This window comes from Theobroma cacao, chromosome 4 (genome assembly GCF_000208745.1).
Source record: "Theobroma cacao cultivar B97-61/B2 chromosome 4, Criollo_cocoa_genome_V2, whole genome shotgun sequence".
In the NCBI taxonomy this organism is placed as follows: Eukaryota; Viridiplantae; Streptophyta; class Magnoliopsida; order Malvales; family Malvaceae; genus Theobroma; species Theobroma cacao.
The window spans coordinates 15,608,879-15,631,558 of NC_030853.1; the positions used below are offsets into that span (position 1 = coordinate 15,608,879).

General features: G+C 33.2%; 1 protein-coding gene across 2 annotated transcripts; it reads right to left on the minus strand.

Moving 5' to 3' along the window:
• LOC18594954 (expansin-A5) lies at positions 16,513–18,272 on the minus strand. Of its 2 annotated transcripts, none has more exons than XM_007022667.2 (4): positions 18,198–18,272; positions 17,766–17,923; positions 17,379–17,667; positions 16,513–17,278 (listed from the first exon to the last, which is right to left on the minus strand). In XM_007022667.2, exons 2-4 carry the CDS (start codon positions 17,917–17,919, stop codon positions 16,969–16,971), a joined length of 753 nt encoding a protein of 250 aa, XP_007022729.2. In that variant the 5' UTR covers positions 17,920–17,923; positions 18,198–18,272; the 3' UTR covers positions 16,513–16,968. The 2 variants fall into 2 exon arrangements, with proteins under 2 accessions (XP_007022729.2, XP_007022728.2); XM_007022666.2 differs by lacking the exon at positions 18,198–18,272 and adding an exon at positions 18,124–18,148.

The window sequence follows — 22,680 nt, forward strand, 5'->3', positions numbered from 1 at the left end:
CCAAGTGGCTAATTTCCTTTTATTTTTGCAATGTATCAAACAGCTGTGTGGGGTCCATTAGTTGGTTTCCTTTGTATTTATGTTAATATTTAAACCAGCTCGATAGCCATTATCAATATTATTCCCTTTTTTCTTCATTGAGTTCCGTCTGCAATTTTTTCTTTGGTTCACCATTTTCGATTCTTTAAAAAATTATTTCATTTACTTTAAAAATCTAATATGATATCAGAGCTTTAAATGAATCTTGAGGGATTGTAGGGAAGGTTTCTTGAATGTTGTTTTCTTGTTTTTCTTTGGTTTCAAACTTTCTAGTTTTAGCTATTGTTCTAATGGCTTCTTTAAGCTTGAGTGCTATTGCTCTTCTTGTTTTCTCAGGGCAAAATTATCAGATATGGGCGATTAAGATGGAGGCTTATCTAAGAGCCTATGACCTATGCGAGATCATTGATGTTAGAGGTAATCCCCTTGTTTGAAGAGTAATTAATCCAACTATTGCTCAATTGAAACAACTTTTCAGTTCTTCATTCTATAATTTTAGATTCTATATTTACTAGAATCATGAATTGCAAATCACCTAAGGAAACTTGGGATAAGATAAAAGAAGAATTTTATGGGAATGATAGGACTAGATAACTTCAAGTTTTGAAACTTTGGAAAGAGTTTGAGATTTTCTAAATAAGTGATTATGAAACTCTTCAAGATTGCTCAAACAAGGTTCACAAGATTGTGAATTGTTTAAGGTTGCTTATTGAAAATTTATTTAAGAAGAGGATAGTGAACAAGTTTTTAGTAAGTCCTCAAGAGAAATATGAATCCAAAGTCTTATCTCTAGAAGACTTTAAAGACTTCGGTTCAATTTTAATGAATGAGCTTGTGAATGCTTTATAGGTCAAGAATAGATAAGGGCATTGAGGTAAGATGGTTATGTTGAGGGTGCTTTGGTGGTTAGGAATGTAGATAAACATTCTAGTAGTGGGAACAATAAGAAGTTTGGGAATGAAAGAAAAGATAAAGGAAAGAAAAACAGTGAGAAGAAGTAGGGTAATCAAAAAGGAACTTTTCCACCTTGCTCATGCTACAAGAAGACCAATCATACTAAAAAGTTTTGTTGGTATAGGGCACATGTAAAATCTAGAGCTTGTAACCACCAAGGTCGTGTAGAGAAAGTTTGTAAGAATCGAAGTGGTAAGGTGGAGGAAAAGGCTGTTGTTGCTGAGCAAAAGGACCAAGCTGAAGAAGAGGTTCTATTTATGGAAAAGAAGGTAGAAAATGATGAAAAAAAGGACACTTGGTTACTAGATAGTAGATGCTTGAACCACTTGACTGACGACAAAGAAAACTTTCTTGTATTTGATGGTAGGTCCAGGACTTTTAATGAAGATTGGTAATGGTGACTTCTTACTGATTTATGGGGTTTGCACAGTGGGAGTTTAAACATTTGATGGTTTGAAATCAATCTTAAAAGTATACTATGCACTAGAGGTAAATTAGAATTTTTTGAGTATGGGAGAGTTTTTGGATGATAACTATGAGTTAACATTTAAAAACAAGGCCTGTAAGATACAATATCCTATTGGAAAAGAGTTATTCACAGTAAAAATGAAAAACAAGTGTTTCCCTTTTAACTGGTTAAAGGTTAATTATGTTGCTTATAAGTGTATCTCCACTGACAATGAACTTCGACAAAAGAGATATAGTCATGTAAACCATTCTTATCTAAAACAGATGGCTTTACATAATTTGGTTGATGGTCTTCCTGAAATTTCAAAGTCTGATCATGTATGCAACACCTTTCAGTTTGGGAAACAAAGCAGAACAATAATTCCTAAAACAAGAAGGTGGAAGCATCATAGAAATTAGACCTAGTTCATACAGACATTGGTGGCCCCATGAAAACCTTGTCTTTAAATAGAAGTAAGTTTCACTTACTATTTGTTAATGATTTAACACGTTTTAGTTGGATTTATTTTCTTAAACATAAATCTGAAGCATTCAATTCTTTTGTCAAGTATAAAGCTCTTGTTGAAAATCAAGCCAGCTTAACTATTAAGCTTTTAAAGAGTAACAATGGAATTGAATACAATGTTAAGGAGTTTGAGAAGTGTTTGAGTCAATTCGGTATTGTTCATCAAGATACTGTGACTTATAGTCCCCATCAGAATGGGGTTTCAGAAAGAAAAAATAGAATAGTAACAGAAATGGCCTGTTGCTTGTTTGAAATGAGCTTACCAAATTTCCTGTGGGTAGAAGCTACTGATATTACCAATTATCTTCTAAATCTAACTCAAACTAAAGCTCTTACAAACAAGACCTCATATGAAGCATGATTTGGTATTAAACCTTCAGTATCTCATTTAAGAGTTTTTGGTTTTATCTGCTATACAAAGATACTTAATGCCAAGAGAAACAAACTTGATGAAAAGTCACTGGTTGCAATTCTTCTTGGCTACAGTGAAGTCTCTAAGGGATATAGTGTTAGTATAAGCCCTACAAGCCAATTTGTGGTTGTATAGGAATTGTAATTTTGAGATATTCATGTATGACATTTTGTTATTCATAATAACATTGAGGTGGTTCTTTATCCATAAGTTTGTAATTTAATTACTTTTTGGTACTTATGTAGATAAAGCCCATGGAACTATATATGCCTTGCAAAAGAATTATATTGGGATACAATTATGAGATCCTTATGCATTAAAGCATTATTCATAAAAGTTCCTGATCATTGTATTATTGAGACAAGGCATCAATAATGCTCAAAGATTGACACATGTTATGTTCCTTACTTGTGAAGTAAACAATCGTTCTCATAGGTTAAAGTATAGAGATACTTGGAACTAGCATGTGGGTGCTTGCCATGGGAGAGAGAGTTCACTGAACATGACCCGCCATGAGAAGTGCATTTGGTATTTCACTCAAGTGTCTATGCAATATGTGAGACCTTGACCTTTATAGACTCGTAAAAGGAAGTATACGCGATATCCCTAATCAGGGGTAATTTCGTCATTTCCTTACCAAACCCATAAAAGTAAGTTTTAAACAATATTAAGGCCTAAGTAAGCCTAAGGCATAAATGAATGATGCAAATATGGGTAAAATGACAAGGAAACAAAAATTTTGATGATTTTCACAACAGGGGCAAAATGGTCATTATTCACCTCGGGTGAGAAATTTAAGTTTTCATGAACCCGAGCATGTCTAGACCATTATGAACCTTGTTCAGTGTCAAAAGAACAAAAATAATGCATAAAAGATTGGAGGAGAATAAGTTAATTTGTGGAGGGGTAATTTGGTAATTTCAAGGGAATGGATAAGCTTGGGCTATAAATATCTTCTCCTTCCAGCAGCTTCTTGAATTTTCAGCAGCTTGTCTTCTTCTTCTTCTTCCATGTCACGTTGCTTCCAACCTCCATGGAAGCTTGATATGGAGCTTGCATAATTTTCTCTCTCTAGCTTTAATTTTCATACCTTTGTGCCCTTTTGACTATAACCCTTGTATTCTTTCACTCTCTCACTTAAAGACCCTTGATAAATCTTATTTTCATACTTTCTCTCACTAGTTGGGCATTTTAGAGAGAGAAAAAGAGAATTACACCATTTGTTTGGAAGCTATTGGAAGAGAATTCAACAACAAAGAAACCCTAGGGTGAGTGATGAACTAAGCTTGATTTTTAGTTGTGAATAATGGCTAGTAATTAGGATTATGAGCTGTTTTATTGTTAAGTATGTTCATTCATTTTATAGTGATTAAGATAGTGAACATAGATAGCCATTTAAAGTGACAATTGAAAGCTAGTTGAGAGATAGCTTTTAGGGTTTATAGTATGTGAATTAACATAATGGTGATCTTAATATTATGGTAGGTTTCAAGGAAGCCCCATCATCCCATTTGGACGATTAGGGGAATTGAAGTCATCTAAAGGCTCAACAATATACCGATAAGTGGACTGCCTATCAAAATTATTTTAAGAATATGACCATTTTGTACAAAGCATTTGAATGATTCTATACAACTTTTGTTAAAACAATGCCTTGAGAACAAGCCTTTGATAAATCAATTTTATGTTATGACATGTGGTTATCCTGAATCTCTATGCTGCAGCATTATGTTGATATACATATATGTTTGAATATAGTGTTGTGTAATTATATTGACTCAGCTATGTGTGAGTAAGGAGTGTGCATAAGCTGAGGATGACCCGGTTATGTGCGAGTAGGGAGTGCGCATAACCCGGTGATGACCCAGCCATGTGTGAGTAAGGAGTGCGCATGAGCTAGTGATGATGATGATGTGATGGTGCATGATGATGATGGGTATACGTATACATATATACATATGTAAATATGTGTGTTATAGGAAATTAATGAGTAATGGTATATGATTGTAATGCATGTGAAACTTGACATGTTAAACTTTGAAAAATTGTTATGCGTTTCATGTTGGTTTGGACATTTCAGCAGGGTGGTTTTTCTTTGGGAAGAAAGGTACATTTTTCATTGGTGCTCTGTTTCTCGCTGCAGTGAGAATCATTTTCACTGCAGTGAGAAACTCTCGAGTTTGAAGGGGTAGACTGGTTGAAAACTCGCTACAACGAGAATGAATTTTTGTTGCAGCGAGAATGACACTGTAGCTTATCACTGCAGCGAAATTCATTCTCGCTGCAGTGAGAAACTTTCTGTTTCTGGGTGAAAATTTCGCTGCAGCGAGATTGAATTTCGTTGCAACGAAAAATTTTCTGTTTTGTCTTCTATCTTGTCCAATTGCTACCCTATTTTTCACTTCTTTGCTACCATATCTGAGCATGGGCTTCCAACATTAAGGACTAAATGAGTTAAGTTTAAAATGAGGAGGTTAGCGAGAATGCATTTCTGCTGCAGTGAAGATTCGTTATCGTATTTGACTGGCTTGCGTATCATTGAAGCTTTCATTCTTCAACTGGTTCGTTATGTATGGATTCATGATTTTCAAATGATTAATCATTTAAGGGCTTGTTGAGGGGTTTTTAATATGAATGGAACTAAATTGCATTGTTTTGAAACAAGTGCATCATGATTTTAAATTCTCCCTTATTATTGCTTGTTCCCTTCCTTGTTCACTTATTGGGTTTATACTCACCGTTTTCAACTTCATGTTTTCAAATCACGAGGCGGTTGGTAACTAGGATGAGGTGTCCTTGTAGACTTGTATCCATCTTTTGGTAGGTGTCTCGGCATTCAGCAGCTGTACATTCGTCCAAGTCCCTCCGCTGGAAGTTGACTATTCTTTTGTTGTGTATAGACAAACCTAATGTAAATTATTAAGATACATGTTAGAGATAATATATATACACTTGTTTGGTATGCCAATATGAGGTGGCAATGTTTAATATTATTTTGATTCTAAGTTATGAAATACGACTTAGCAGTTTATGATGGAATAATGAACATGTCAGATTAATAAGCTTGCTTGGGCTTAATGGACTACGTCTATTGGGCCCTTGCGCCGGTCATGGCCCGAAATTTAGGTCGTGACACAATACTTCTCATGTGTCAGTTGTGTAAATACTCCCTAAACTTGAGACACCAAGTTGTCTTATGTGTGGAGTGCTATGCTTTGATTTCATCCCTATAGGTGCCTAATCAAGGATGCTAAAACAGGATACTTTTAGGTATAGCATGAAGCATGTGAAGGCAGATGAGTGGTTAAGATAGGAATCATCACCCCAAGTGATTCAAGGGGAAATATCTCATTAGTTCTTGGTTGATATTAGCTTAATCAAATCCTTGGCCAAGGTGATTAGGAGATTATGAAATGAGTTTCATAAGTCTCCATAAAGCTAATGATCTAACTGCAAGAACAAATATGGAGATCAATAAGAGTAGGGACTGCACCAAGCTTTTATCATCTTCGGGATATATGATGAGGGAATGAATTACACTAAAAAACTATACACTAAAAGGTTGTCAAAGAATCCTTTGACTCTTCTAACAATTAGGTGGCCATGATGCATTGCTAGATACCAATCATGGTCTATGGAATTGAATTAGTTAATTTAAAATTGAATATGATTTATTTAAATTAATTAATTAATAGTATTATAATTCAATTCTATTACCAACATGTTAGGAACCTAATGGGTCACACACAAAGGTTGCAATTTGGATTAAATTGAGAGTGTGATGATTTAAGTTAGATTTAAATCAAATTCTAGGTTTTAACTATTAAGGACCTAATTAAAAGAGTTTAATTAAGTATTGGTTAAATATTATAATTGTTATAATATTAAGGATTTATTTTGTAAATTTTAATAAGTTAAACCTAGATATAAATATCACATTATAACCACTTTTTTTTTGTGAAGAAGGATTTTTCTCTTGAGTGTTGCCACTCTTGAGACGTTTATTTTCTTTTGAAAACTTCTCTTTTGATTCTTTGCTGGAAATCAAAGAAGAAAAGAGGACAAATCATTGTCCACTTGCTAGCACAAGCCCGTGGCATAAAGCTCTCTCCTTGAGAAGGATCCGTTGCAATCGTGCGTGCATCATTGGAGGCCAAGCGATTGAGTGGTTGGGATTCTTTCACACCAAAAGTGTTAGTGTTTTGTCACTAAAAGGAATCCATTTGATTACGATGTCACTTGAAAATGTACATTCTTTTTTTGATTTTATGTGGTACATAACTTTGCATTAAACAACCAAGGTGATCCAAAGGTAGGAGGCATGGTTTTATTTTTATTTCAACATTTTTTTATTCTGCTGCATTGATGCTCTAATCATGTCGTTCCTAGCATATAGAATGATTCATATGAAGACTAGAAAATTTTTTATAAGTAGGGATGTAAGGTTTGATGAAAAATGAAATGGAATTGGGAAACCAATGAAATCGAAAACAACATTGATAAATGTATTATTATTGATACTTTGGCAGATTATGAGCCAGAATATAAATTTGATGAGAATGTTAATGAAGCTCTTGTCAAAGAAACTAGATCTTTACAAGATATTTATGAAAGATGTCACATTGCAATCACTGAACCAAATGTTACAGTGAAACAACATCTGATAAACATTGAAAGTAGGCAATGGAAGTAGAAATCATGATGATCAACAAGCACAACACTTGGATCTTAGTTAACAAGCCAGAAAATTAAAAAGTTATAAGAGTTAAGTGGGTTTACAGGACAAAACTTACCTTCGATAGTTCAATTAATAAGTTTAAGGCAAGGTTGGTTGTGAAAGGGTTCTCTCAACTATATGGAGTGAACTTCTTTGAGACTTTTGCACCAGTAGCCAAACATGGTATAATTAGGCTATTGATGGCACTTACAATTAGAGAAAAAAGGTTGATTTGGCACTTACATATAAAATGAGCTTTTTTAAATGGTATTATTAATGAAGACATTATTTATATAGAGCAACTAGAAGTCTTTATTGACCTAGGCAAATAAGAAAAAGTTTGCAAGCTGGTGAAAGAATTATATGGACTTAAACAAGCTCCAAGAGCCTGATATGAGAAGATGAATAACTTTTTAAAAAGCGAAGAATTCATATGTAATGAAAGTGAACCTACCCTTTATGTTAAAAGCTTTGAAAGTAAAGTGCAACTCATTATTTCACTTTATGTTGATGATTTGTTAATCACAAGACCGGATGGTGTTGTTTTGATTGAGCTCAAGAATAAATTGAAAGCTAAATTTGATATGAATGATCTAGGGAAAATGTCTTATTTCCTTGGTTTGCAAATTCAACAAAGAATAAACTGTATTCTGTTGCATCAAAAGAAATATGCCTTTGAATTATTGAAAAAATTCAAAATAGAGAGCTGCAAACCAATTACAGCTCCTTTATTCGCTGGTAATAGCTTCAGCAAGGATGATGAAGGTGCAAAAGCAGAAGTTACTTAGTATGGAAAGATTATTAGTTGTTTTTTGTATCTTTCATTATTAAGGCTTGATATTATGTATGCTACTAGCCTACTTTCTCGATTTATGTAGGCTACTTCTGAGATTCATTTAACTATAGCGAAAAAAGTTCTCAGATATATAAAAATGACTCTTAGTTATGGCCTAAAGTTCTACAAGACTGAAAGTGAAGAGGTTGAAGGTTTTCTTAATAGTGATTGGCAAGGAGCTTTGAAGATTCCAAAAGCACTGGTGGCTTTTATTTTTATTTTAGAAGTGTTGTGTTTAATTGGAATTCAAAAAACAAGAAATTGTTGCTCAGCCTTCAACAAAAGTGGAGTATGTGGCAATTACTTCAGCAACAAACCAAGCTCTTTGGCTCAAAAAAGTTCTCACTGATATGAAGTTTCAAGAATCATATGCAAGTGTTCTCTAGGTCGATAATCAATTAGCCATTGTTATGGCTAAATATCCTGTTCAGCATGGTAGAACCAAACACATATGAGTCAAATACCATGTTATCAAGGAAGCTATAAAAACAATGAGGTTTAAGTAAAGCACTACGACAACAATGACTAGTTGGTAGACATCTTTACTTAAGGACTCGACAAAGATAAGTTTGAGCAACTAAGGTTGAAGCTAAGAGTTTGCAAACTTAACTTTCAAAAGGTGTGTTGAAGAAGGAAGATTGATTCGCATCTTGGCGCGAAGCTTTTAAAATTATTTAGTAAAGTGACAATCATGTGGTTGTCACATGCTTTCTTTTATTTAGATGATCAATGTGCTATGCACATGTCTATTTTTATTCTTTTCATTTCTTTCTTTTATTCTACTAGTTATTTGCCTTGTTTCTTGTAATGGCCACACAACCTATTTCCTTTCGTTTTTGTAATGTATTAGACAACTATGGGGGGTCCATCGGTTGGTTTCTTTTGTATTTTTGCTAGTATTTAAACCAGCTATATAACCGTTATGAGTATTATTCCCTTTCTTCTTCATTGAGTTTTTTCTTCAATTTTTTCTCCGGTTCATCATTTTCGATTCTTCAAAAAATTATTTCATTAACTTTAAAAATCTAATAGGATGACACTTTTTTGCTAAATGGAACAAACTAAAAAAATACTTTAAGATTTTGGAAATTTGTCTATCCATTACTGTTCCCTTTGTGTTCTCTAGCAACAAACTTTCCATTTCAAAAAGAAACCCAAGAAAAAAAAAGAAAGGCATGAGACAAACTTTAACTACACTAATCAAATTTTAACAAACAATAATGAGAATACAAAGAAATAAATACTTGTGGAAATCAAATATTAACACCAAATTGCTTTACATAGGCAAGATTTCTTACCAATATTCTAATGTACTCAAAGTCTTCCTCATCTTGTGTTTGTGCCAAATGAAAAAGTGTTGCTTAAACAATGGAAGGCAAAGTACTTAAAGAAATCTTCGTTAAATCTCTATAATATTTAAGTGATGATAAACGTGGCACATTAACTTCTAGCTTCAAACCTATCCCAATTAACCAATGAAACACAAGGTGTTTAAGCCGCATGCTTTCACACCATAAAGTTTTAAAAGTAAGTAATGTATAGCAACTATCAATAGTGAAGCTCTCAAGAACAAGACAATTAGACAAAAACTCTTTTAAAGTTACATCTGATGGAGTTAGGCTTTACTTGCAATACTCCGTTGTGCAATTTAGTAAGAGACATTATGAAACTGTAACAACAACCTCTCTTATTGTAAAAAGAATAGGAAAAAACAGAGGTCAAGTATTGATAAGAACAAAGTTGATATTTTATGCACAGTTAAAGCTTAATTACAAGCTTTATATACATTGCATGCAAACATAACACTTGTAAGCAACAATAAACAAGAGTAGGATGGAAATTAGCTTAAAGCATGCAAGCCTACAAGTACTAGTATGTGAAGACAACTAAGTACATATTAAATAACTAATACAATAAAGCAAAAGAGAATTTATGGATAAGCACATGTGATGAAAGCATGCATTGAACTTAACACTCATCCTTAATGCTAGCATTGTTCACACTTAATTTGTTCCTCAACAATTCATATCTCAACTTAGTTAAAATCTTCATCATAATATCAGTTATTTGCTATTCTTAATAATAATACTGAACATTAATCTCCCTACTTATCTTGGCATTCATGATAGCATGGAATTTGACTTGGATATATTTGGTTTTGTCATGGAATACTAGATTGTAAATGATTGTTATAGTAGACTTATTGTCAACTATGAGAACTGTGTAATTTTTTTGAAGAAATTATAAATCTAAAAACATTTTCTTTAACCAAATTGGTTGGTTAAATGTTGTTACTACTGCAAAATATTTTGCTTCAGCAGAGGATTGGGCTACAAGAGTTTGCTTGTAAAAACTTGATAAGAAGGCACCATTGCCAAAAGTGAATACTTAGCTTAAGATGCTTTTGGAGTCATATACATTAACAACCTAGATTATTGTCAAATTCTCTTTACATTTCCATTTTGAATTTATCTAAGGCAGTATCATCTCTTCCAATAACCAGAAGATCATTAAATGTGTTTGGCTTGTCAACAATAAAAGTTGCTTACATGCAAACGTCATTCTAATCAATTTGAAAACATTTTCTTTTCATTGGAACATTTATAAAGAACTCACCAGAACAGTTATAAACTGTGGAAGATTTGCTTTTAAACATTAAAGCATATCCATCATCTACCATTTGCCCCACATTTAATAGATTTTGAGATATTTTAAGTACAAGAAATACCTCAAGAATGTACCTTACATCAAATGAAGTTTGAATAGAAATCGGGCCTTTCCTTGTTGCAAGTAGAAGGTCCCTATTTCCTATCTAAACATAAGATCGATGTTGTGAATTCAATTTAGCAAACAACTCTGACTTAGAAGTGGTATGGTTCGATGCACCACTGTTCGATAACCACTGACTCGAATAAACAATAGTAGCTTTGGTTAGTGTCATGAATAATATTTCTTTTACCACTTTAGTTTTTTCAGTCTCAATTGCTGGTTTATCTGGTGCAGTTTTGCTTGTTCTTACTAACTTTCTTAACATGTCCCAATTCATTGCATGTCCTCCACTTTACATCAACTCTAAGCCAATAGTTTTCTTTTGAACAATTTTTTTTCTTACAAAAGGTACAAACCTTAAACTTACCCTTTTTGTAAGGAGTCTGACTTGCATGAGATGGTTTTATATCCTTGTCCCTTGCATTATTCTTGCTATTACTGTCAAAGTTGACTTTGCCTTTACGTTTTGGATGCCAAGGCAATTTCGACACTTGTTCTTAGTCATGCTGTCCTCTTTTGCTCAATCGCTTAAAGTGCATTTACTATTTTAGTAATAGTAAGTTAAGGAGATCTTTTGATTACTTTAGGGAGGCTATAGTAGCTTCGAATTTTTTAAGTATGATTAGTATCTTTTCTACAACACGAGCCTTAAGTAACTTCTCACCTAACATTCTGATTTGATTAACAAGCCGCATGACTTAATCAACATACTCCTTTATAGATTTAATAGCCTTCATTCTCATCACGTCAAACTCTAACCTAAGATTGAGAGCCTTCATGTGCTTGGTTCTAATAATACTAAAAAATTCTTCTCGAAGTGCATCTTAAGCTTGTTTGGCCATTTAATAGCCCATGATCCTATTGAATATCGTCTCAAACATGGCTGAATGATGGAATGACAAAGACCTACAGGATTTAGCAATGTGTTCTTAATATTGTTTGACTTAGGCTACAAATGCATTGTTTGTTAATAGTAGTACCTTAGTTTCATTTTTAACCACATTCCAAAAGTTATAGCCTCTCAAATAGGCCTTCATCTTGATAGCCCATACTGCTTAGCTAATGCCATCAAATAGTGGTGGTGGTTGATGTGTGATGGTAAGAGTTGGAGTTATCATATTTTTTTGTGAATTTTAGTGAGTTTTTCTAAGGTCTTTGAGAATAAGTAAGTTCTATAGTGTTCTACAAGAATGGAGCATAAGCTTTGATACTATGTTATGCAATTGAGTAAGAGACATTATGAGACTACAACAATAGCCTTCATTATTGTAATAAGAATTAGAGAAAACAAAGGTCTAGTATTGATAAGAACAAAGCAGATATTTCATACATAGTTAAAGCTTAATTACAGGCTTTATATGCATTGCATGCAAACATAACACTTGTAACTAACAGTAAACAAGTGTTAAGATGGAAATTACTTTGAGGTATGCAAGCCTATAGGTACTAGCATGTGAAGACAGCTAAAGTGCATATTAAATAACCAATACAACAAAGAAAAAAAGAATTTATGGAGAAGCGCATGTGATGAAAGCATGCATTGAACTTAACATACTCTCTAGTGCGAAAAGTTAGGTTTCAATTTGGAAAGGTAGTGTCGTGTACTAGTTACATGTCTTTTACTTGGTGATTATTTGGTTTATTTATTCCGTTTTCATGTTGGCCATGTTTGGGTAGTTAATGCAAATGTAAGGGACAACCCACAAACTTAATGGTGTTGTAATCCCAAGCAGTACTATCTAATTTCTTTTAATTTTATTTGTTTGTTTTTCAGCATTATCTTTTGTAAGGTTATAGAAGCCATTATCCTTGACAAGGTTGAACTTCCAAAAATGGAGCCATATTTTGGACAAAATGCTGGTTTCAATAGAAAGTTGGCAAGAAGGAGAAAATGTGATGAAGGAGTGCATGTGGCAATGCACTTATCCCATCTTGTTCTTCAAGCATAATGGTGAAGATAAAAAAGAGCTTTGACTTTTGGAGTTTAGTGATATGTAAGATCTCAGCTCAGTTGGTTGCCAAGTATATTGCTACACTATGTTGTACTTCAATGGAAGTTTCCATCTTATACATTTCATTGTTGCTCTTTTAAAATTCAGTCGTTGAAAATGTTTTTATATTCATTTCAAATTATTTGATGTAAATTCAATTTAGATTTATCATCTTATTTAAAAAGTAAAATAAAAAAAAGAAATTTTCTATATGACTAGTGTTTTTTATTAAAATAATTTAATACAACTCTATATCAATCTTAGTAATATTTTGTATTTATTTATGAGAGAAACATTATATCTATACAACAAATATTTTAGATTGGGTTTGAGTTCCCAAAACCTTTTCAAGCCCAACCTCAATCCTGCTGATTTGTGGGCCAAAGACCAGGCCTACTAAATAATTGGACCGAATTATATACAACAGTAACTGGATTCTGGGTTGCATATTTCCCTTAGTCCATGAGAAAACTAGGCCTAAGAGGCCTTGAGCTGACCAGGCTCAACCCACTTCTCAACTATCTTGATCCTCAGGCTAGGTCAAGTGCAAGGATTCAAATTTAAATAGGAAAGATAAGAACCGACAAGAAGCAAACGTTTTAGCACATTGGTTGATGATTGTAAACTTTTTTGATTTAGAAAGATTTAACGATAGTGCCTTGACCCCATGTTGCTAAAAGTTTACAAGGGTCGTCTGGTAGAAAAGAAAAGGAGTCAGTTTTTAGATAATTGAAAATGTTTAAAAGAGAATTTTATATTATGACATTAACATGTTAAGTTTTTAAGAATATACTTTGCTATAAATATTTTCTTTTGATAAAAAATAAAATGATTTCAATTGGACACGCTCGTAAACCAAATATTTTGAACTATGATAGTAAAAGTTGTGATGAATAATTAACTCCCACATATATATGATTGCTTGAATATTTGTAAGATAGCAATTTGGATGGACGTGTATAGCTTTTAGCATGGAGCTGGGAGCCCGGAAATCATGGGATCCAAAAAAAAAACATTGCACTGCTGCATTTGTCACTTGAAATTCAATTTCATATGGCTTCAATTAATCCCTGAATGGCCTATCCATTTGTCTCAACTACTGATTGAGAAGGACAAGCTTAAATGAAGAGCCATTGATATCGGGTCCATTACCATTAGCAAAATTAATATTCCAGATATATATATGTATAGATCACCCACTTTCCCATATCCACTTAGCCAACCTGGCTCACACCTTGTTCACAAACCAATGTCCACTGGCTGCTCCTCCAATAACTGCCAGAGGTCCAACCCTTTCTCCTTTTGGAACATATCACACCTCGTCCACAAAATAAGCCATTGATGAGTCAAAGCTGGAAAGAATGCGGAAACTGCGCTTTGACACACCACAAGACTACGGAACTTGCCATTGTCACATTGACATCGCTACCTTCGTCACCCCTTCAATCCTTCAATCAATATGTCTCGAATTCCAATATCCGTCCTATGTTAGACAAAGGACACCATTAATTATTAAACACCTCAGAATTTTTATATTTGCGAATGGTATTGGGGTTGCATTAAAGAAGAGCAAAAGTAATGGTGAACTGGATCTAAATTAGTTAAATAGGATGCCACCTTGATGCTTAATTATCAGATAAGAAATAGGTTGATTACAAAAACATGCGTGAGGTGGATGATATATATATATATACACACGAGTACGAAGTTAGTCAAATTTTATTAGAGGGCCAAACATAGTTGAATAAGAGTTAAAATTTTTAAAAAATTAATATATTAAATTTAATCAATAATAAAAATATTGATAATAGAAATATGAAACTAAATATAAAGCTATAATTTGTAAAATATAAATAGTTAAAAACGTATATAAGATTAATAATTTTTTTATATAATCAGAATTATTTAAATACTATATATTTGAGAGAATTATTTTAACTAAATATAAAATGTAAAGCATATAAAAAAAATATACTCAAGTTAGTTTTTTCTTACATAATCAAGATAAATAAAAAAAATGATACGTTGATAAAATTTTAAGTAACAATGTAATACTATAACTTATATTTGAGAACCATATAATAATTTATTAATTTTTAAAAATTAAAATTATAAAAAATAAAATTTATGTAACATAAAAAAGAAGAACATGACAAGAAGAAGGTAGATACCACATATTACATAATAAAAAAAATAATATGGTTAATGGTTTGTAAAAATTTGAAAAAGAATATTTATAAAAACTTATAACATATGAACAAATAAAAAAATAAATAAAATAAATAAATATAAATTAAAAAAATTAAAATTGAATGAGATAAGTAAAATTATTTTATTATTTTTTATTTATATTAATTATTAAATAAAATATTATTTTGAGAGAGTTAATAATAAAATATTTAAAAAAATTTAAAAATTTTTATTTGTTATAAAAAAAATTTTAAAAGTTTTGGGGGGGTATGACCCTCCATCACATAAGGAGGCTCCGCCCCTGCATATATGTGTATAATAACGAAATTACTTTAAACCTTTTTGTCGTTCTATGAAAAAACAATGTGGTACTGCTTTCACGTGCTTCCCAAACCTCTTTTTTCTTTTGGGACAAAAATATCTGCCGACAATTCGTCAAAAACACATTTTCACTTTTGCACCAAGATATTACAGCCCCCCCAACCCAATTTCTTTTGCATTTGTACGTACTTGGATAACCATGGAAAACCATTATTCCAAAGATTTTGCACTTGAACATATAAATATTTTCACATTCAATATAATTATAAAATGTTTGTCTTAATTAATTATCAACTAAAGAGGAATGATAACGTAATAGAAGAAAATTGTTACATAGATTCCTGCTGTGACATTAGAGATAGGGCAGTTGGTACTCGGTTTTGACACAAGAGTGAAAAGGGTTTTATGCTTGATTTGCATAATAATTGAGATCTCCGCATATGGGGGCTTGGTTTTTTAGTGTAACTTGCCTAATTCTGTGGCTTGCAGCAAGGAATCAAGTTGGCACGTGAATGGAATACTCTTCAATCTCATAGCAAGATTTAATGGGAACAAACACAACAGTGATGTAGAGAAAGGGCAATTATCTTGCTAATTGCCATCCTGCTGGGTTGGGACAAGAGCATCTGCTTCAAATTGTAATGTGTCGGTGCCTGCCTTTTTCTTTTTCAGTTCCCATCACAAGTTTAATTTCCAGTTAAATGCTAATTATCAGAGCTTTGAAAAGGCAAAACAAAGTCATGTTTGCTTGTCCAACTGTCGTCTGCTTGAATTCTTTAAAGGGCACCCACACAATTATTAGGGGGTTGTTAAATGTGTATTAATTTTGGGATATCTCTTGGAAATACCTTCGCAACAAAATAAAAATCTATGCCCATTTTAAGTCCCACAGCCAAATTGTTATAATGGGATCGAGACATCAATTATATTGAACAGATTAAAGAGAGCATCACTTGTGCATGTGATCGGTATATATGTATTCCATATTGGACGAAACCTGTTGGAATCCCCCTTGCTCAAATCAAATAAATTAGAAAATGTGTGTTCTACTTCTCATGCCTCTTGCTGCCATTAGCAAAAAGGTGTATAAGGTCATGGAAAAAGGATCTATGGAATGGATTAAGCACTGAAGCTGATAAGGTTGCAGGGGAAAGTGCAGCAAAATGGGACGACCATTTTCGTCTGATAATAACCCATACTTGCACTTTTTGGATTTTGTGCAGCACATGCCAGAATCAACAATAATAATAATGATGATGATGATGATACTTAAGTCGTTAAGAAAAGTTGAGATCTCTCTGTCCTCACAAATTGCTGAATCTTTTAATTTTGGATAATTGTTCAAAGTGCACAACAAGAAAGACAGTGGCTTCTCACAAGCAAGCAAAAGTGCCTTTTGGCCTGAAAAAACACCTGCTATTCATCATTTGATGTAGCAGTAGCTGGATAGTAAGAATGCCCTTTAGGCAGAATCTCACTAATAATATGCCTCTAAATACTGTACCTCTCTCTCTCCCTCTCTCTTTCTCTCTCTCTCTCTTCCACAGCAGTTACCCCCAGGCTTCAATTCAAAGCCAATAGAACTGCAAAAACTCACAATAATACTACACAGGAAAGGGCTCTTTAAAAATCAATCTTGACCCAAGATTCACCCTCATACTATTCTACTATATAGTATTCTTTTGTAACTCACATTAGTCTTTGTTCAGACAAAATATCTTAAACTATAGCAACGGCAGTTATAGTATGCTTAGGGGTTGTTGAAACTTAAAACCTAAACTGCCCTCCAGCGTAAGTCTGTCCAAAGGACCAACCGGCTGGAGCAACATTGTAAGAGACAACACTGCGGCCATCACTGGTTGTAACAAGAAAAGAGAGGCTTTGACCATTAAGATAAGAATTGCTCTGCCAGTTCTGGCCCCAGTTTCTTGACATTGGCTGCCATCTGGTCCTTGAACCCTTAATGGATACAGAATGAACATCACCAGCACCTCCAACATTGGTGATCAGTACTAAATTGAAGTAGGAATGTCCATTAATTGTGAACCTGATACCCCCACTTCTCCTGCACCTCACCCTGCAAAACAGAAAATTTTATATATGTAACCTTATTACGCACATTAGAAATGTAAGAGAAAATGTGGAAACTTTTTGGTAAAATTAGTTAATTGTGTTACCTTCTGTAAATTACTGGAACAATACCAGCTCTGTATTGGGCAATGTGTTGGAAAATAGGCTGAGAGAGATCGAAGTGGTGATTAGGAGGGTCACACCAGCCTCCTGGAGGGCAGAAATTGGTGGCTGTGACCACAATGGAGCCGGGCAAGCACCATTGTGGGTCATTGACACACCTGAGCTCAAAGCAGGCGCCACAGCTCAAGCCATTGTCGAACAATGCAGTGCTCAATGCTGCTGTGTTAATACCATAACCTTGGCTATATAGATTTCCATAGCCACAAGCTCCACCTATAGCAATACCAGAATGAAATGCATTAAGTAAAGTAGATTACCAAGAAGAACACGCCACTCACAAGAATAAACAAAAAATGTGATGTGGAATGTACCCATTGTTCCAGAAGCATCACCACCTCCATAGAAAGTGGCATGAGCGTTGATCCAGGGTCCAAGGTATCCATGAGGGGCATGATTCCTTGGAAAACCGTGAACAAAGTTGAGGACTGAGAGCAATACAACTAGAAGAAACCCCAAAAGCCCCATTGCCCTGCATATGAAAAAACATATTCCATAAACCCCTCAACATTATGTGAAAAAATTGTACTAAGACTAACGAAGAGTACAAGCATATTTAAGTACTACTAGAAAGCCTTTGTTTTTTTTTTTTTCATTATGCTGTTTTAAAGTTAAAAAAAAAAAAAACCCTGGAAGAGGAAGGAAAAAGAAGATTGGGGCTAGTAAATGAACCTTGAAAGGAGTTGTTTGTAGAAATGAAGAGGGGGTGTTTGAAGGGAATAAATAGAGGGCAGTCAACATCCTACCTGACTGACAACCTGACAACAATTGAGCTGTTGGGACCAAGCAACTGCGTAGTGGCTTTTGGGGACTCTTGATTTTGGGGAAACAAATGCAGTTTTTATGGGGCTAGAAAAAGCGGTTTTCAAGGCTCAAACCGCGTGGTTTTGAGGGGTGTTTACAGCCATAGGGGGACAAACAAGGTATGAATCCAAAGTGGGGTGTAGGTGAATTTGGCTCTCTGCTTGAAATCCTTAATTAGATCACAAGCGTGCAGGCGAACAATATTGGATGACAAAAAACTGAATTGGCTTCATCTAGGAGTGAAACTTTGCTCCTGCGAAGATTTTTAGGGCCTTTGACTCTGCACTCTCAACTTGTTTCGAATCCTTTGTTAAAAGTTTCCACATCATTTCACTACATGTTCATTCATAAACAAACTACTGGTTTCCAAATTAACTAATTTTCTCACTTTGCACGTAAACCACGCTAGAATTTGAACTTTGAATCTTCTTTGAAGAAGGAGAGATGTGGCTATCAATTAAGTTATATCTCCGTCACCAAGTCATGAACACTTTTAAAGTTAAAACACCTTTGATCGATCTAAACATGATTAAATCTTCTTTTAATACTAATATGGAAAAAAAAAATTGAGGGTCTATTTTCAATTAAAATAAAAAATTGACAATACCTATATGTGAATGGACATTGTATGATGGCTACTAAATCATATTCATGGAAGTGGACTTGGTGATGGGGATATATATTACAGCTCCTTAACGTTCTTCTTGATTTGCTTTGGATGGGAAAAAAATTGTACTGCCTTGTCTATCATGCCAAAGGATAGAGACGAGAGTGTACCGCGGTTTGAAAATATTACTAGCTTTTTCCTTCTCCTCTTTTGCTTCTGATTTTATTTTTTATTTTTTATTTTGTAGTGACAGACATATTGACCAAAGTTTCATTAAAAATGTTGAGAATTTAGGCTATTAATTACTGATTCTTGGCAGACTTTGAAAGCTAAAGTGCCAAGCCTCTGACTTATTGGTGTGCCTCTCCCTTTTCAGGTATCGGCCAAACGTTATACAGCAAGGTGTGCATGGATAGATTTTTATGATTGTCTACGTATGGTGTGGTGATGTTTACGAATTCGGTTTAAAAGACTTATCTTCTTTGATTGTTGTAATTAAAGACAATTACGTATAAATTTCAATTTTAAATGAAAATAAGTTTCCTATCCCATCAATAGATTTTTTTCTTTTATGTTTATGATAGATACTTGAAACAACGTATGCATGATATAGGATATGTTATCTTTATCTGGGTTATGGATTAATATTTTTCTTACTTATTTTTCATGACTTCACTTTTTTTTGTTACTTTTTTTTATAATTTTTAATTTAATTGTTAGGTATAGTTGTTAAATTTTTTTTGTTATAATATCTAAAAAATTTCCTAAATTATTCATGAAAATTCAAATAAATCTTTGTTTTTTTATCGCATTCAATTAAGCTTCTGTATTGTTCTTTTGAGCAAAATAAACCTTTATGTTTTCATTTTAAGTCAAGTAAGCCTTTACGATTAATAGTTTATTTAGTCAAAGTGTCACTTGTCATTCTATATTATATCACATATTGAAATGTTATCATGGATGATAACGTGGCATGGTTTTTTGGCATGATGACATGACTATGCGGTATTTTTCTTCTTCCACATCAGCACCACATCAACGCCACATAAGTATAAAATGACAAGTGATATTTTAATTAATAGCAATTAATCAGTTATCAGTTATAAAGGCTTATTTGACTTAAAATAAAAATATAATCTTGATTGAATGTAATAAAAGAATAAAAACTTATTTGCCTTTCTAAGGCATCAATTCTATTTGAATTTCTCTCAAAAAATGATTTTGATGCTATTGATGAAATTTTTTTGGAATTTCAAACGGTTTGAAAATAGGTTCTTTGGCGTTAATGACTTATGTGTTTATTGTCTATGTTTGAGTGAATTTCGATTAGTTTTCAATTAGTGTTTCTATATTTTCCAGTTATTTTGCGATGGTATGAAGATTTAGATTTATATAGTTGTTTTGTTCAATTATCATTTTTATGTCCTTTGAGGAATCTTGTTCTCCTAAGTTTGAGGACGTCATCCTTAAAGGAGTTGCTCTTATTCATATATTTTTATAAGAATATTGAACTTTTATCAAAAGAAAATGTTGAAATTCAATTTCTCCTCTAGTTGTTTGCCTTTTGACTTTATTTTTTTTAGTGTTTATTGATCCTAAGTAATATTCTTTGAACCATGTAAAGGATTTTATTAGAATCTTATGGTTTTCCATGAAATCATAATATTCTTGTAGAATTTGATCATTTTCGTTTTTATAGGTTTCTAAATAAGTTTTTCTTTTTTGCTTATTTTTCTTAGAGTAGAGATGCTTTCTACACTATTCTTTATTGATTTTAAACTCTCTTTCTAATACAAAAATTTCAGAATTTTCTTCACCAGCTGTGGTTATGTTTGGATTATTGGTCATTAACGAATATGTTGGAGAAATGTTAGATGAGTTAGTTGGGCTAGGTTCTTACTCGTTATATATTGGTTGTGGTATATTTAAGGAATTGTTTATCCCGTGTAAATTTGTCCTAATGGTAGATGGTACTGAAGAAACGGAGGCTCTAGCTATCCTAAAGTCCATTCTATGGGTTGTTTTGGACGAATTGTCTCCCATGATATTTAGACTTCTAATAGAAGCAATGGCCTGTCCTAGATCAAAAAGATTGTCTTGGAAGCATTCTTGGTGGTTTGTTAAACACTAGCTCTACAAACCTTTCTCTATATTGAACTGCATGGTTTATTTCTGTATTTTGGATGAGAATAGGAGCCGAAACTCCTTCAAGTCTCCTTCTATTTGGAAGTTGGACTTCATGCTAGTGTATGATCCTAAGTATGGTAGTATGAGACCAAGACATGTCTGTCTAGATTAGAAGAGTTTCTCTTCTTGGTTTGTGGATTAAAGCCTTAGTATTAATTACTGAGTACATGACCTTATAATATAATCTGTAAACTAAGGTTAGTGGTTCAGACCCTAGCATTATTTTCTAATTATGTGTTTGGATTTTGAATGTCAATGAGTTTAAGATATTCTTATCTTTCAATGACATCATAAAATTAGGGAAACAATTGAAGTGTATTGGTCCTTTACATAGACTTGTTCTTACTGTTCCTAACAAGGAATCACTGAAAGAAGATGCCTTTTCTCTCTGAAGGCTATAAGGAAGGAAGTATCCAGTCCTTCTTTTGTGAGTGGTTTAGCTCTTACTTGTACTAATCCAAAATGAATGTAATTATATTTTTGGTGTTTGAGTTTTTCTATTGTCTCTAGATCTAAGAGTTGAATATTTTCCTATTGATTTTCAAAGGGTTATTCCCTTTTTCTTGGTTTTGATCAAATATCCACAAAAGGAATGTAGATATAAATTATGGAATGTTGATGACTTATAGATTTGATTTTGAGAAACTCTTGGAATTTCAAATCATGGTACAAAAATTGTACTCAAGAAAATGAACAAAAAGGAGAAAACTCCTCAAAAATACCCAAAATTTACTAAGATGCCCAAGAGCCAAATGAGCTTGACTCACAAATCAGAAAATGGATTGAGTCTTTTTTTTCAATCCTCAGAAGTAGCTCTGGCAATCACCTCCCAAATCAAAGAAGACACTCCTCTTAAACAAATTACTGTTGCTGCAGTAGAATCCTCAAAAGGCAAGGAGGTTGTTTTGCTCAAACCCAAACCTCTCTAAACTATTTTCCCAACATCACAAATGGTGTCTTCTTCATATAAAAGTTATATTCAATACTTTCGCAAAAAGTCTTTCCAAAAAGTTTTACTTATTGAAGAAGGATTTTATGAAAAATCCCCTAATGTTGCAATCTAAAAAGCTTTTCAAGAATGGCACTACAAACGATGGGATCTACAGAAACCCTAACAGTATTATGCCTAACAATATTATGAAAATATTTTAATTCAAACAGGGTCTGTGTTGTTTAATGTCAAACCCTGTTCTATAAAATAATTACGACGTCATTTACATGCTCAATAGAATGTTTGCGTATTTAGGAAGTTCGAGGAATAGTTAAAAGACGATATTACCCCTAATGGTACCATTAAGTTGATTAAGCTTCGAACTAGTTCAAATAGGAATTTTAAGGTGAAATTAAGAGTTTCACAGTTCAGGGATGACTCAAAATGATAATTTGGAGTTCGAGGACCAATTTGGAGTCAAACCGAAATTTTCACTATCTAGGGGCAAAATGGTCATTTGCCACTTGGGGAAAAAATGAAAATTTTTAGAAAAGATTTTTTGGCCCCATTTGACTTATTGGAGTATGATTTGAGGTTTAGAAGTGAAAATTTTTAATTTCGATATAATTTGGAGTATAGGGGTGAAATGGTAATTTTACCACCCCGAGGGCAAATCGGTAAATTTTCACCTTCGACACTT

What these genes read in the sequence shown, in the direction of transcription:
- LOC18594954 (XM_007022667.2), bottom strand. Translation starts at nt 17,919, where the DNA reads ATGGGGCTTTTGGGGTTTCTTCTAGTTGTATTGCTCTCAGTCCTCAAC. An exon ending in TGATGCTTCTGGAACAATGG is followed by an intron (nt 17,668 to 17,765) that starts GTACATTCCACA and finishes GTATTGCTATAG; the next exon opens with GTGGAGCTTGTGGCTATGGA. An exon ending in GTTCCAGTAATTTACAGAAG is followed by an intron (nt 17,279 to 17,378) that starts GTAACACAATTA and finishes TCTGTTTTGCAG; the next exon opens with GGTGAGGTGCAGGAGAAGTG.